Source organism: Rhinatrema bivittatum, chromosome 2 (genome assembly GCF_901001135.1).
Source record: "Rhinatrema bivittatum chromosome 2, aRhiBiv1.1, whole genome shotgun sequence".
Taxonomy (NCBI): Eukaryota; Metazoa; Chordata; class Amphibia; order Gymnophiona; family Rhinatrematidae; genus Rhinatrema; species Rhinatrema bivittatum.
In genome coordinates, this window is record NC_042616.1 from 393,086,980 (window position 1) to 393,100,216 (window position 13,237).

Genomic DNA, 13,237 nt, shown 5'->3' on the forward strand with positions numbered 1-13,237 from the left:
TTCCTTAAGCCTTCTCCAGAGAAGAGTGTTGGAGAGAAACAGGTCTCTGAGGCTTTTAGATGTCCTGCAAGTTCTCATTAGGTACTTGGAGGTCACTAATTCCTTTCGCAGATCAGATAGATGGTTTTGTTTTTGTTTGGAGTGCTTCATAATGGAGAGGTAGCCTCCAAAGCAACTTTGGCGAGGTGGATTAAGGAGACAGTTGCTTCAGCATATATGCTAAAGGGTCGTCGGGTCCCTGAAGTTCTTCAGGCCCATTCTACTAGTGTAGTCTTCCTGGGTAGAAATGATGGCTGTAACTCCAGAGTATATTTGCAAAGTTTCCAGGTGATCGTCCTTTTCCCTGTACGTACTAGGATCAGTCCAGACAGTGGGTTATGTCCCCCGTCCAGCAGATGGAGTCAGAGCAAACTTCGGAGGGTGCTGACATATAAGCAGGTGCACCCTCCAGGGATCCTCAGTATCTCTCTGACTCCAGCAGATGTGAGTGGGGGAACCTCTGCTTCCCCAGCTTGTGGCTTCTGTTCCACATTTTTTCTCATTTCTCCTTTACTTCAGGATAGGATCAAGCAGGCCTGGGATTTCAAACATTAAAAAAAAAAAAAAAAAAAAATTCTCAATTTCTAAGGAGTCTCCTTGAGCCCCTGCCCGGGCCTCACAGCCCTGGTTAGCTTGCCAGCGGGACTGTGTTTCTTTTTCCTGTGCTTTTCCTCTCTCTCTTCTCTCCGGCGGTAAGTTTTTGCAGTTTGGCTGTTTTGGTTTTCTTTGCAGCTTATTCGTCGGACGGCACAGGTGGATGCTGGTGGGGCCAGCCTCTCCCCTTCGGCACGCCGCGATTCGGACCCCTCCCCCTCGGCCCTGCGACGTACAAATTCCCCGGGGCCGCGGCAGCAGGGAGGTCCCATTCCCCTGCTGCCCCTGAGGGGAGGGTCGGTCGAGTCGAGCTAGGGCGGACGAGCCCGCTCCTCCTGCGGCGAGGGTTCCCCGGATCCGAGCCCCTGTGCAGACGTTCTCCTTCCCGGGCTCGCGCCATGCAGCGCATTAAGGGGTCTCCCGGCGGCGACCCGGGGCAGGGAGGATCGCGGGATGGCTCCTTTGGTGTTTGTCTCCCCGGGGGTGTTTGTCTCCCGGCCTAGCTCCCCCGACTTTTTCGCCGCCAGGCTCGGAACGCCGCGGCACCAGGGGGAGGGCCCCGCCCCCTTCTTTGGCGGGAGCGGCGGCCATTTTGGAGCTGGAGAGCGCCATTGATTCGGATGCTGAGGAGCCTCAGCATGGGTTTTCTCCGCGGTTGCTGCCGATTCGAGCACCGGCCTCCCCCCCCATCACTCCGGCCCCCCCCAAGGACCTTCCTCTTACCACTCCTCCGCCGGCAGGGGGGTTTTCGGCTGAGTTTGTCATCTTGATGCATCAGGCGTACCTTCAGAGCCTGCAGCCGGCTGGTGGGTCACCGGGCGGTGGACAAGTGAACCCCACGCCCGCAAAGATACCCCGGCTGGTGGGGGTGGGGGGGGCCAATCCAGCTCCCGCGGGGGGCGGCCCTAGGGCACTCCTTGCCCTTCCGCCCAGCGGAGCGGCTCCAACACAGGACCCTGGGAGTGACCCGGCTTCGGACGATGACTCTCTACTGGCAGCGCACCTGGAGTGTGACGATCCGAGGGTGCTCCGGATTTTCCGTAAAGAGGAGCTGTCTGACCTCATCCCACACGTCCTCCAGGAATTGGACCTCGACCCACCCGCCGGGGCCCCCGGCCCCCTCCGTAGCCTCAGCGAGCTCAAAAGGGGACCCTGTCCTGGCGGGCTTGCGTCCCCTGGCACGAACTTTCCCAATCCATGAGTCTTTCCTCCACCTTCTGGTGCGGGAGTGGGACACGCCGGAGGCATCTCTCAGGGTTGGCAGAGCGATGGACAAGCTCTACCCTCTCCCCGGCGATTTCCTGGACCTGCTTTTAAAGTAACCAAGGTTGATTCGGCAGTCTCTGCCGTCACAAAGAGGACCACGATTCCTGTCACAGGGGGAACAGCTCTTCGGGATGTCCAGGACAGAAAACTAGAAGTCTGCCTTAAGAAGATCTTCAAGGTCTCAGCGCTGGGGGTCCGCGCAGCTATTTGTGGCTCTTACCCAGAGAGCCGGTCTTCGGTGGGTGCAGCAGCTCCTTACTTCACAGCAACTGCCGCCAGAGGAGGCGGCGCAAGCGGACCGCCTGGAGGCCGTCATTGCCTACGGGGCCGATGCCCTTCACGACTTACTGCGGGTCCTGGCAAGGACCATGGTTTCTGCTGTTTCCGCCAGGCGCCTATTGTGGCTGTGGAATTGGGCTGCAGACGCATCGTCCAAATCCAGCCTGGGGGCTCTACCTTTCAAGGGTAGGTTCCTTTTCGGCGAGGATCTTGACCAGATCATCAAATCCCTGGGGGAAAACTCGGTACATAGGCTACCCGAGGACCGCCAGCGGTCATATCGTCCGTCTACTTCCTTCTCCAGGAATCGGTCTCGCTCGCAACGGCGATTTCGGGGCTCCAGGCCTCAGGGCCCAAGAAACCCCTCAGCCAGGTCTCAATCATGGACCCGGTCCTTTCGTGGCCGCAGACCACCCAGGGACTCGTCGGCGCAGGGCGCCTCCGGCAAGCCTACCCAATGATGTCAGGCCGGCCCACTCCCCTCTCCCGATGATCGGAGGACGACTAGCCTGGTTTTACGAGGAGTAGGCCAACATCACCACGGACCAATGGGTTCTGGATATTCTAAGGCACGGTTACGCTTTGGATTTGCTGCGTCTCCCCAAAGAAAGATTCATCTTCTCACCCTGCGGGTCCAGTCACAAGCGCCTGGGAATACAAAGCACGCTGGACCGGCTCCTAGCCCTGGGAGCCATCTCACCCGTCCCCGTCGGAGAGGTGGGCTCGGGTCATTATTCCATTTATTTCGTGGTGCCCAAGAAGGATGGCTCCTTTCGTCCCATTTTAGATCTCAAGGAAGTCAACAAGGTTCTCCGGATACCCCGGTTCCGCATGGAAACCCTCCGCTCGGTCATCGCGGCGGTTCATCAGGGGGAGTTCCTGGCCTCCCTGGACCTGACGGAGGCCTACTTACACATTCCGATACGTCCGGCTCATCACAGGCTCCTATGCTTCAAGATACTGGGGCAACACTTTCAGTTCCAGGCCCTCCCTTTTGGGTTGGCGACGGCACCCAGGACTTTCACCAAGATAATGGTGGTAGTGGCAGCCGCGCTCCGGCGAGAGGGGATTCTAGTACACCCTTACCTGGACAATTGGCTCATCCGAGCAAAGACCTTCTCGCAGGGGCAGCAGGCGGTCGACAGGGTGGTCGATTTCCTACAGTCCCTCGGCTGGGTAGTCAACTTCGGCAAGAGCAGTCTCCTTCCGTCTCGACAGCTGGACTTCCTCGGAGCGCGCTTCGACACGGCTCAAGGCAAGGTCTTCTTGCGGCCGGACAAGGCCCAGTCACTGAGGGAGCAAATCCTCCACTTTGCCTCTCTCCCAGCCCCAACAGCGCGGGATTACCTGCAGATCCTGGGATCGATGGCCTTCGCAATCAACCTGGTACCTTGGGCCTTTGCACACCTGAGGCCCCTACAGATGGCGCTACTCTCGCGGTGGAAACCGGTCTCGCAGGACTATCAGGCGATACTACCTCTCCTGCCGGCCGCCAGGCTCAGCCTTCGCTGGTGGCTAGACCCCAGGAACCTGGCACAAGGCTGTCCTCTGGAGTCGCCGGAGTGGATTGTTGTCACTACCGATGCCAGTCTGACCGGCTGGGGGGCCGTGTGTCTCCGAAGCTCGGCCCAGGGGCAGTGGACAAAGGAACAGGCGTCCTGGCCGATCAACCGCCTGGAGACCAGAGCAGTCCATCTGGCGCTCATTCAATTCCTGCCTCTCATCCGGCAACGGGCGGTCCGAGTTCTCTCTGACAATGCGACCACGGTAGCCTACATCAACCGACAGGGAGGCACCAAGAGCCCGGGGGTGGCCATCGAAGCGGCCCGGCTCATGGCCTGGGCAGAACGTTTCCTCGACCGCCTGGCGGCCTCACACATCGCAGGCGTGGACAACATTCAGGCGGACTACCTGAGTCGTCAGACGTTGGACCCCGGGGAATGGGTCCTCTCCGATGAGGCAATGTCGATCATCACTCAGCGCTGGGGAATACCTGCCATGGACCTCATGGCAACGTCTGCCAACACAAAGGCCCCGCGGTTCTTCAGTCGGAGAAGAGATCACGGGGCGGAAGGGGTGGATGCTCTGGTTCTCCCCTGGCCACCTCATCTTCGGCTGTACGGCTTCCCCCCGTGGCCTCTGGTGGGCAAGGTGGTGCGGAGGATAGAAGATTACCCAGGGAAGGTCATTCTAGTGGCCCCAGAATGGCCGCGGCGTCCGTGGTTTGCGGATCTTCTCAACATGGTGGTGGACGGACCCCTGCGACTATCACACCTTCCGCGGCTGCTCCATCAGAGTCCGGTATTTTCGGATCAGGCGGAACACTTTTGTCTCGCGGCCTGGCTTTTGAAAGGCAGAGTCTCCTGCGCAACGGATACGCGGTCACCGTGGTAGACACTCTCCTCAAAGCGCGTAAAACCTCCACTTCAGTCGCTTACGTACGGGTCTGGAAGGTGTTTGAGGTCTGGTGTTCTGGACAAGGGGTTTCCGCGACCACAGCTTCGCTACGTCAGGTCCTGGCCTTCCTCCAGGAGGGCTTGGAGAAGGGTCTCTCCTACAATTCTCTGCGTGTGCAAGTCTCGGCTTTAGCCTCCCTGGCCCGCACCACGGGAAAACCAGATCCTTCGTCTCATCCGGACGTCTCGCGGTTTCTCAAGGGAGTCAAGCACCTGCGGCCGCCGGTGCGGCACCCCTATCCCTCCTGGAATCTCAACCTGGTTCTCCGGATCCTTGGGGAGGCTCCCTTCGAACCGCTGCGGCAGGCCTCCCTTAAGGACGTCACACTGAAAACGGTGTTCCTGGTTGCCATAGCCTCGGCAAGGCGCATCTCCGAGCTTCAGGCGCTCTCGTGCAGGGAACCTTTTCTACGCTTCACGGACTCAGGAGTCTCCATTCGAACAGTTCCTTCGTTCCTGCCTAAGGTGGTGTCTTCCTTCCACTTGAACCAGTGGGTGGAGCTGCCGGCCTTCCTGTCGGATGCGCCCAAGTCTCTCCGGCGCCTCGACGTGAAGCGGTCTCTCCTACACTACCTGGAAGTGACCAATGAGTTCCGGGCGTCCGACCATCTCTTCGTGCTATGGTCCGGTAACAAGAAGGGACTTCAAGCGTCTAAGACAACTATAGCGAGGTGGCTCAAGGAAGCGGTAACCTCTGCCTACATTGGCGCCGGGAAGGCTCCCCCGGCGGGAATCAGGGCTCATTAGTTACGTGCCCTGGCCACGTCCCGGGCGGAGTCTCAGCATGTTCCAATTCAGGAAATCTGTCGCGCAGCGACCTGGAAGTCGCTGCACACCTTCTCGAAGCATTACCGATTGCAACTACCGGTATCTGATTCGGGTTGTTTTGGGGACAGGGTTCTCCGAGCAGGGTCTTCAGGGACCCACCCGGTTTAGGGAAGCTTTGGTACATCCCACTGTCTGGACTGATCCTAGTACGTACAGGGAAAAGAAAATTATTCCTTACCTGCTAATTTTCGTTCCTGTAGTACTTAGGATCAGTCCAGACGCCCACCCGGGTCTGCTCAGTGTTGGTCAGACACCTGCTCGTGTACGTTCTATCTCCTGTCCCTCACTCTCCTACGTTCTGATTGTTCTGTTATTTCTTAGTACTTCGACAGTTCTCTTTGCAAGTTGCATTGGTTATTTGTTTATATGGGTTCAATTTGAACGGTGCTTGATCCATCCTTCTCTTTCTGTCAAGTGTTCTCTCTTGGCTTTGATATTCTCGATACTGAGGATCCCTGGAGGGTGCACCTGCTTATATGTCAGCACCCTCCGAAGTTTGCTCTGACTCCATCTGCTGGACGGGGGACATAACCCACTGTCTGGACTGATCCTAAGTACTACAGGAACGAAAATTAGCAGGTAAGGAATAATTTTCTTGTATTCTTTCTCTAAACATTGATTTAGATGTGCTTGCTAATGAGTACGCAGCCTTCAGGACTGATGTTCTCAAGGTGTTCCTGACTTCATCCCTCCCCAAGTAGTTGGGCTGTGGTACTTTCCACTTATCTGGACTGATGTAGCAGGATGATACGGGAAAGAGAAAGTTTGTTGTCTGTTAACTTTTTCCTTGAATCCTTCTACACCAGTCCAAGACCCACCTGGGAAATAGGGCCTTGAGGAGATATTTGCTTTTTCAGTCAACTACAAGGTGCATAAATAGTTTTACAGAGGTGTTCACAAGAATCAAATGTTTTTCCTCTGGACCTCATGTTCTTGTTCCTTCCTATGGTTCCCGTCTTTTACCTTTTTCCTCAGTGAGAGATAATCTTGTCTGAGGATTCTTTCCAAGAGGACTTTGAGTTTTAATTATTCTTTTTGGATAGGTTTTTAAGTGCTTTGTCATAGGAATACTGGCTTTTTATGGGCTGTACCACACGTACGTAGTAGTGATGACATCCCGGAGAAAGCTGTGCTCTCTGCCTCCATTTGCTGGCAAGGGGAACAACCCACTGATGTAGCAGGATTCAAGGAAAGAAAATTAACAGGTAACACAATTTTGCCTTCTAGGAGTTATGATTTACAGTTCAAAATTCTTTATAAAATAAACTATCAAGAAGTCCTATGGCTTCCCAGCATTGTGATGTGAGAGCCCCTAGTCGCCTGTGTGGGAATGATTACTGACTCTTGTTATCCTTGTTCTGTAGAAATCTGCAGATTATACAAATCCATGAATTTCCATTATAAACCATAGTGATGGTTCACTGTCCTGCAGGAGGAGCTCTTTAAAGCATCACATTTATTGGTTACCACTGTACCTTGGTCATGGCAGATAGGCAGGCAATCCCACAAAACTCCATTAAATAGGAATTCATACTTGATTTTTCTTTTTTTATCCCTAAGTTAATCGCTATTGCAACAGGTGGCCGTATTGTTCCTCGTTTCTGTGAACTTTCAGCTGAGAAACTTGGTTTTGCTGGCATTGTCAAAGAGATTTCATTTGGAACAACAAAGGACAAAATGTTAATTATTGAGCAGTGCAAGAATTCCAGAGCTGTGACCATCTTCATTAGAGGAGGAAACAAAATGGTAAGATGTTCAAACATTTGATTCTTAAGGTGGTTGTATAAATATGGAATAGTAGTCGCCTCGCACTTTTTGCCTGACCCAAAGTTGAATTAATTATTGAAATGATTTTAGTATCGTAAAACATTACTTGTTAATTCCTGTTGTATGCAGAAGAATTTGTGTAATCAGGTTCCCTACAAGCACAAAACGCAAGCTTGTATAAATTTTGTGCTCGGTGTGCTTTTCAATATGTCATTGCATATTGAAGGTTTACATAACAGCTATACTGGTTGTTGCAGCAGGAGGCAAATCACACTTAAGTCGTGTATTCATTATACAGCATATACCAGTTCATAAGATGTTTTTGCTTTGATATACTGGAAAAATGAATTATTAAAAGACTATATTCTTTGACTCAAACCATGCTCCTTCCTTTTAAACACCATTGATAGTAGACTGTGACTTCTCAGTAATTCACTGATGATAAATTATTACATAGCCCCAGCATGCTCAGTCTTCATCATATTACAGCTCCTGTAAGGTAGTAAAGCAATGCAGGGATAGGGCAAGCTTTCACTGCCCTAATAGTGCTTCGGCTGTAACCCATTGGAGCTGCAGAAATCTTTTGTTTGCAAACTAGATAACTTCAATCTGTATACAAAATTAAATCAGTTTATTTTATTTTCAAATTGAGAGAAACCTTTCTATTCAAAGTAGTATTAAAATTGTAACTTAAGATTGAAATAGTCCCCATTTTGTGCATGTGTGGAGTTTGCAAAGTACTTAAAGGGGCCTTTGGACATTTCTGGTTCAATACACACAAAATATTCATTTAACAGCCATGTTGTAATATGCACTGTGGTAATCGCTGTCCTCGCTTTTTCTATATATATATATTCTAGATCATTGAAGAAGCAAAACGAGCTCTACATGATGCATTGTGTGTAATCCGAAATCTGGTTCGTGATAATCGCATTGTGTATGGCGGTGGAGCTGCAGAGATCTCGTGTGCGCTGGCAGTCAGCGAAGCTGCTGATAAGGTGACGAGTGAAGAGGAAAATGTATCTAGATTTTGTAAAGGTTTTATTCTCACTATTTGTGATCCAGAGGAAGTGTGCTTTTTTTTCTGCACACAAATGGCAACGTCACAAGGTAGCTATGGCAAGCCTTTCCCTCATGAATAGTGAAAATAAAAATATTTGTCTAGGGGCTGGCTCATTGGCGGTGCTCTGGGTTCAGTTCCTGGATCAGATCTGCCATGCCCAAAGCTGCCTGGGGATGCAGGCAGAGACAGCATTCCAAACCCATGAGAGAAGTAATCCTAGTTATTGTACTATGGTGACACCCAGTAGTGACTTTTAAGACCCAGGATTGCAGGGTTCCAGAAGAAGCTTTGCCCCCAGCCAGTGACTGGACTGAGGGGAACATAAAATGGGGAAAAATCCTTGGGTGGTTGTAAATGAAGCTGCACAGTGCCAGATTCCAGGCCTGGTTCAGTTTGAAGCCCAAAACAGCAGGAAGAAATTGCTGGGCTTAGACAGAAAAAGGCTGCTCAAAGATGCTTTCTTGTAGCACTGCATTTCATTTTAAAAGCAATGTTTAAGTTTTAAAATTACATTTTTTAAAGGCTCCTTGAGGGTTTTATGATTGCTTAAATAAGTCCTGTGGTGGTAGTTGAGTCACATGTGGTATATAGATATGCACTTTTCAGTCAGGGCTGAAAACATTATAGTAAAAGTTCAGCCCATCTGTCTGGAGTCACATTCTATAAAAGACAACTGATCTACTTTAAACCTTGAATGAAGGCCAACAGTGTTTTAAATGGCTTAAACTATTGCAGATGTGTGCAGTTTTGAGTCGGTGGTATCAACATAAAATGTTAAAGTGCCAAAAGTTCATGATTGTAGATGATTTTCTCTATCTTGTTCATAAAACCTCTGCATAATGGATAAATTCACAAGGTTTAGTTAAAAAAAAAATTCTGAACACTGGTAATTGCAGTTAATTTAATGTTTAATAAAATGTGATATACTGCCACATCACTATAGCATCTAAGCAGTTATGTTCAATTCTAAAATATCTCTGAGAGATAGCCATGTTAGTCTGGCAAAAATGACAGGAGTTGGGTGGCACCTTATAGACTAAGCAATTTATTGAAGCTACATCAGATGCATCTGGCAAAGTGGCACTGTCCTTGAAAGCTTATGCTTCAATAAATTAGTTAATCTTTTAAGGTGCTACTGGACTCTGTCATTTAGTTCTAAGACAGTTTCATGCAATTCATTTGAAACTGCATCTCCTTCACTTTTCAATGCCCTCATTGCCCACAGATTATTTCTAAATATAATGTATGTTTTTATTCAGTGTCCATCTTTGGAGCAGTATGCTATGCGGGCTTTTGCGGATGCATTAGAAGTCATTCCAATGTCACTGTCTGAAAACAGTGGTATGAATCCCATTCAAACTATGACTGAAGTACGAGCCAAGCAAGTGAAAGAAAGCAATCCAGCGCTTGGTATTGACTGCCTACACAAGGAAACCAATGGTAAGAGACCATTAGACAATTTAATGAAACCTTTCCCTCTTCCCCCTACCCCACATGCCACAAATTTGATACTCTGTAGCTCAGTATGTTTCTGCATTGACAAGTAGGGCTGAATTAATCTTAACATGGTGATGTCATCCAGCGGTACGAAACAGATCATCTCGCCCAGATCATGGAGCTTTGGTGCGAGTTCCCACCACAACAGGCCCAGCCTCTGGATTTTGAAATCTCACCAGAGAACAGAAGCCTCTCTGCCAATCCGACTCCAAATCTTCCTGTAGGTGGTCGGATCACTTTTTTCGATCAAAATTGGTCACACATCACTACAGACCAATGGGTACTCTCAATCATATCTCATGGTTATCATCCGGACTTTCTAACTGTACCAAACGATACTCCACCCACCTAGTCTTGGACAGTGCAAAATCATTCCACAATTTTACAAGAATTATCCACCCTTCTGAGAGCCAGGGCTGTGGAACCAGTTCCCCGACCTCAGCAGGGCAGAGGATTCTATTCCCGATATTTCCTCATTCCAAAGAAAACAGGAGGCCTACGTCCCATCTTAGACCTCCGGAAACTCAACAAATTCATATGGAAAGACAAATTCAAAATGGTATCATTGGGCACTATGCTACCTCTCCTTCAAAAAGGAGATTGGCTCTGTTCTCTGGATCTTCAAGACGCTTATGCTCACATTCCAATATTCCCTCCTCATCGCAAGTATCTGTGATTCCTGGTGGGAAGTCAGCATTACCAGTACCGGGTTCTGCCATTCGGACTTGCCTCAGAACCTCGAGTGTTCACAAAGTACCTAGCGGTGGCTGCGGCCCAGTTACACAAGAAAAGTGTACATGTTTTTCCCTACCTGGACGACTTGCTCATCAGAAGCCAATCAAGACAAGGAGCTCTCAACTCTCTCAAGCTCAATATAAATCTACTCCATTCATTGGGATTCCTAATCAAATACTAGAAATCCCATCTCATGCCATCTTGCCTGTTACAATTCATAGGAGCAGATTTAAACACCATAACGTCAAAAGCTTTCCTTCCAAAAGACCGTGCAAAGACACTCTCCTCTTTAGCAGAATCTCTACGCAAACAGACGCATGCAGCAGCCCATCAGATCCTAACTCTGCTGGGTCATATGTCCTCCACAGTTAGTCACTCCCATGGCCAGACTAGCCATGCAAGTCACCCAATGGACATTGAAAACATAGTGGATTCAAGCGCTTCAACCACTGTCCTCTCCAATTCAGATAACTCAACAACTACGTTCCTCGCTCCTCTGGTAGACGAACTTAGACAACTTTCTCATAGGCCTACCTTTTCAACCACCAATACCGCAAGTAACTCTTAACTACAGATGCATCCACCTTAGGGTGGGGAGCACACATAGGAAATCTCCAAACTCAAGGTACTTGGACAAAACTCGAAGCAACATTTCAAATCAATTTCCTAGAGCTTCGAGCTATATGTTACGCGCTGCATGTGTTCAAGGACTGCCTCTCACACAAAGCTGTCCTAATACAGACAGACAACACAGTAGCCATGTGGTACCTGAACAAACAGGGAGGTACGGGCTCATATCTCCTTTGTCAAGAAACAGCACAAATTTGGGACTGGGCCCTAACACACTCAATATTTCTCCGGGCCACTTATCTGGCAGACATACACAACGTTGTTGCAGACTGCCTCAGCCGTCACTTCCAACCTCATGAGTGGTCCCTGGATCCCTTAGTAGCGACCAGGATATTTCAACGTTGGGGTCAACCAAAAGTGGACCTCTTTGCATCCGAACTGAATCACAAAGTGGACAACTATTGCTCCCTGCACAAGCAGACAAACCAGTTAGCCAAGGACGCCTTTGCTCGCCACTGGAATTCAGGCCTTCTATACGCGTATCCCCCGATACCGCTAATAACCAAGACTGGTGAAACTACAACAAGACAAGGGGACCATGATACTCATAGCCCCATATTGGCCTCGACAAGTATGGTTTCCCATACTCCTCGATCTCTCAATCAGAGAACCAATTTGCCTGGGCACAGCACCCACTCTCATAACTCAGGATCGGGGCAGGTTGCACCATCCCAGCCTTCAGTCCCTATCCCTCACAGCATGGATGTTGAAAGCTTGATCTTGCAACCACTCAATCTTTCAACTAATGTCTCTCAGGTGCTTGTAGCTTCACGTAAGCCTTCCACACAAAAAAACTATCGTTCTAAGTGGAAAAGATTTACCGTATGGTGTACACAGGAAGGTATTGACCCTTTCTCCGGCCCCACTTCATCTTTATTAGACTATCTGTGGTACCTCTCAGACTCTGGTCTCCAGACCTCGTCAGTAAGGGTACATGAGTGCAATCTCAGCTTACCATAATACCGTAGGAGATGCACCTATTTTAGTACAACCCCTGGTAAGCAAGTTTGAGAGGTTTAATTCATCTTAAACCCCCTATACGACCACCTGTAACAGAATGGGACCTTAATGTGGTACTAACAAGGCTCATGCGTTCTCCTTTTGAACCCATGGTCTCCTGCGATATTAAATTTCTAACATGGAAGTCTCTATTCCTCATAGCAATTACATCTGCTAGAAGGGTTAGTGAGTTACAAGCACTTGTCACGTACTCACCCTATACAAAATTCCTACATGACCGAGTGGTGCTCCGTACACACCCAAAATTCCTTCCCAAAGTAGTTACGGAATTCCATTTGAATCAATCCATAGTCTTACCCACATTCTTCCCAAAACCTCACTCTCACCAAGGTGAAAGTGCTTTGCACACATTGGACTGTAAATGTGCACTTGCATATTACCTAGATCAAACCGCAGTCCATAGAAAATCCAATCAGCTCTTTGTTTCTTTTGATCCAAACAAACCAGGTAAAGCAGTAGGCAAGTAAACTCTCTCCAATTGGCTCGCAGATTGTATAGAGTTCTGCTATTTAAAAGCAGGCCTTCCTCTCCAAGGGCGAGTAAAGGCGCATTCAGTGAGATCGGTGTCAACTTCAATAGCACACTATCGCTCAGTGCCAATAGCTGACATATGTAAGGCTGCAACATGGAGTTCTCTTCATACCTTTGCAGCTCACTACTGCCTGGACAAGGAAGGAAGACATGATTCAGCCTACAGACAATCAGTCTTAAAGAACTTGTTTCCAGTATAATCCTAACTCCTTCTACATCCAACCTGCTATAATTTCAGGTTGCATCATTTTTCCCAACAGTTCACCAGTTGTGCCTGTTGTACACTGTTGGTCCAATTCAAGGATGATTCAGCCTGAAGCTTGCTAATCCACCCATTTGTGAGGACTAGCATCCTGCTTGTCCTGGGATAAAGCAAAATTGCTTACCTTGCAATAGGTGTTATCCCAGGACAGCAGGATGTAGTCCTCACAAAACCCGCCCGCCATCCCGTGGAGTTGGGTCAGATACATTTTATTATTTAATTTTTGGCTAATGCTTTATTGCTACAAACGAAACTGAAGGGAGACCTCTG

At 49.3% G+C, this 13,237-nt stretch overlaps 1 protein-coding gene across 1 annotated transcript in view; it reads left to right on the forward strand.

The window, feature by feature from the left end:
* Positions 1–13,237, forward strand: part of CCT5 (chaperonin containing TCP1 subunit 5) — a 50,297-nt gene that overhangs the window by 35,635 nt on the left and 1,425 nt on the right. The window contains exons 8-10 of the mRNA XM_029590026.1: positions 7,023–7,208; positions 8,090–8,227; positions 9,552–9,732. Of these exons, the coding sequence (XP_029445886.1) occupies positions 7,023–7,208; positions 8,090–8,227; positions 9,552–9,732 (505 nt within the window). The remainder of the gene's footprint in view (positions 1–7,022; positions 7,209–8,089; positions 8,228–9,551; positions 9,733–13,237) is intronic.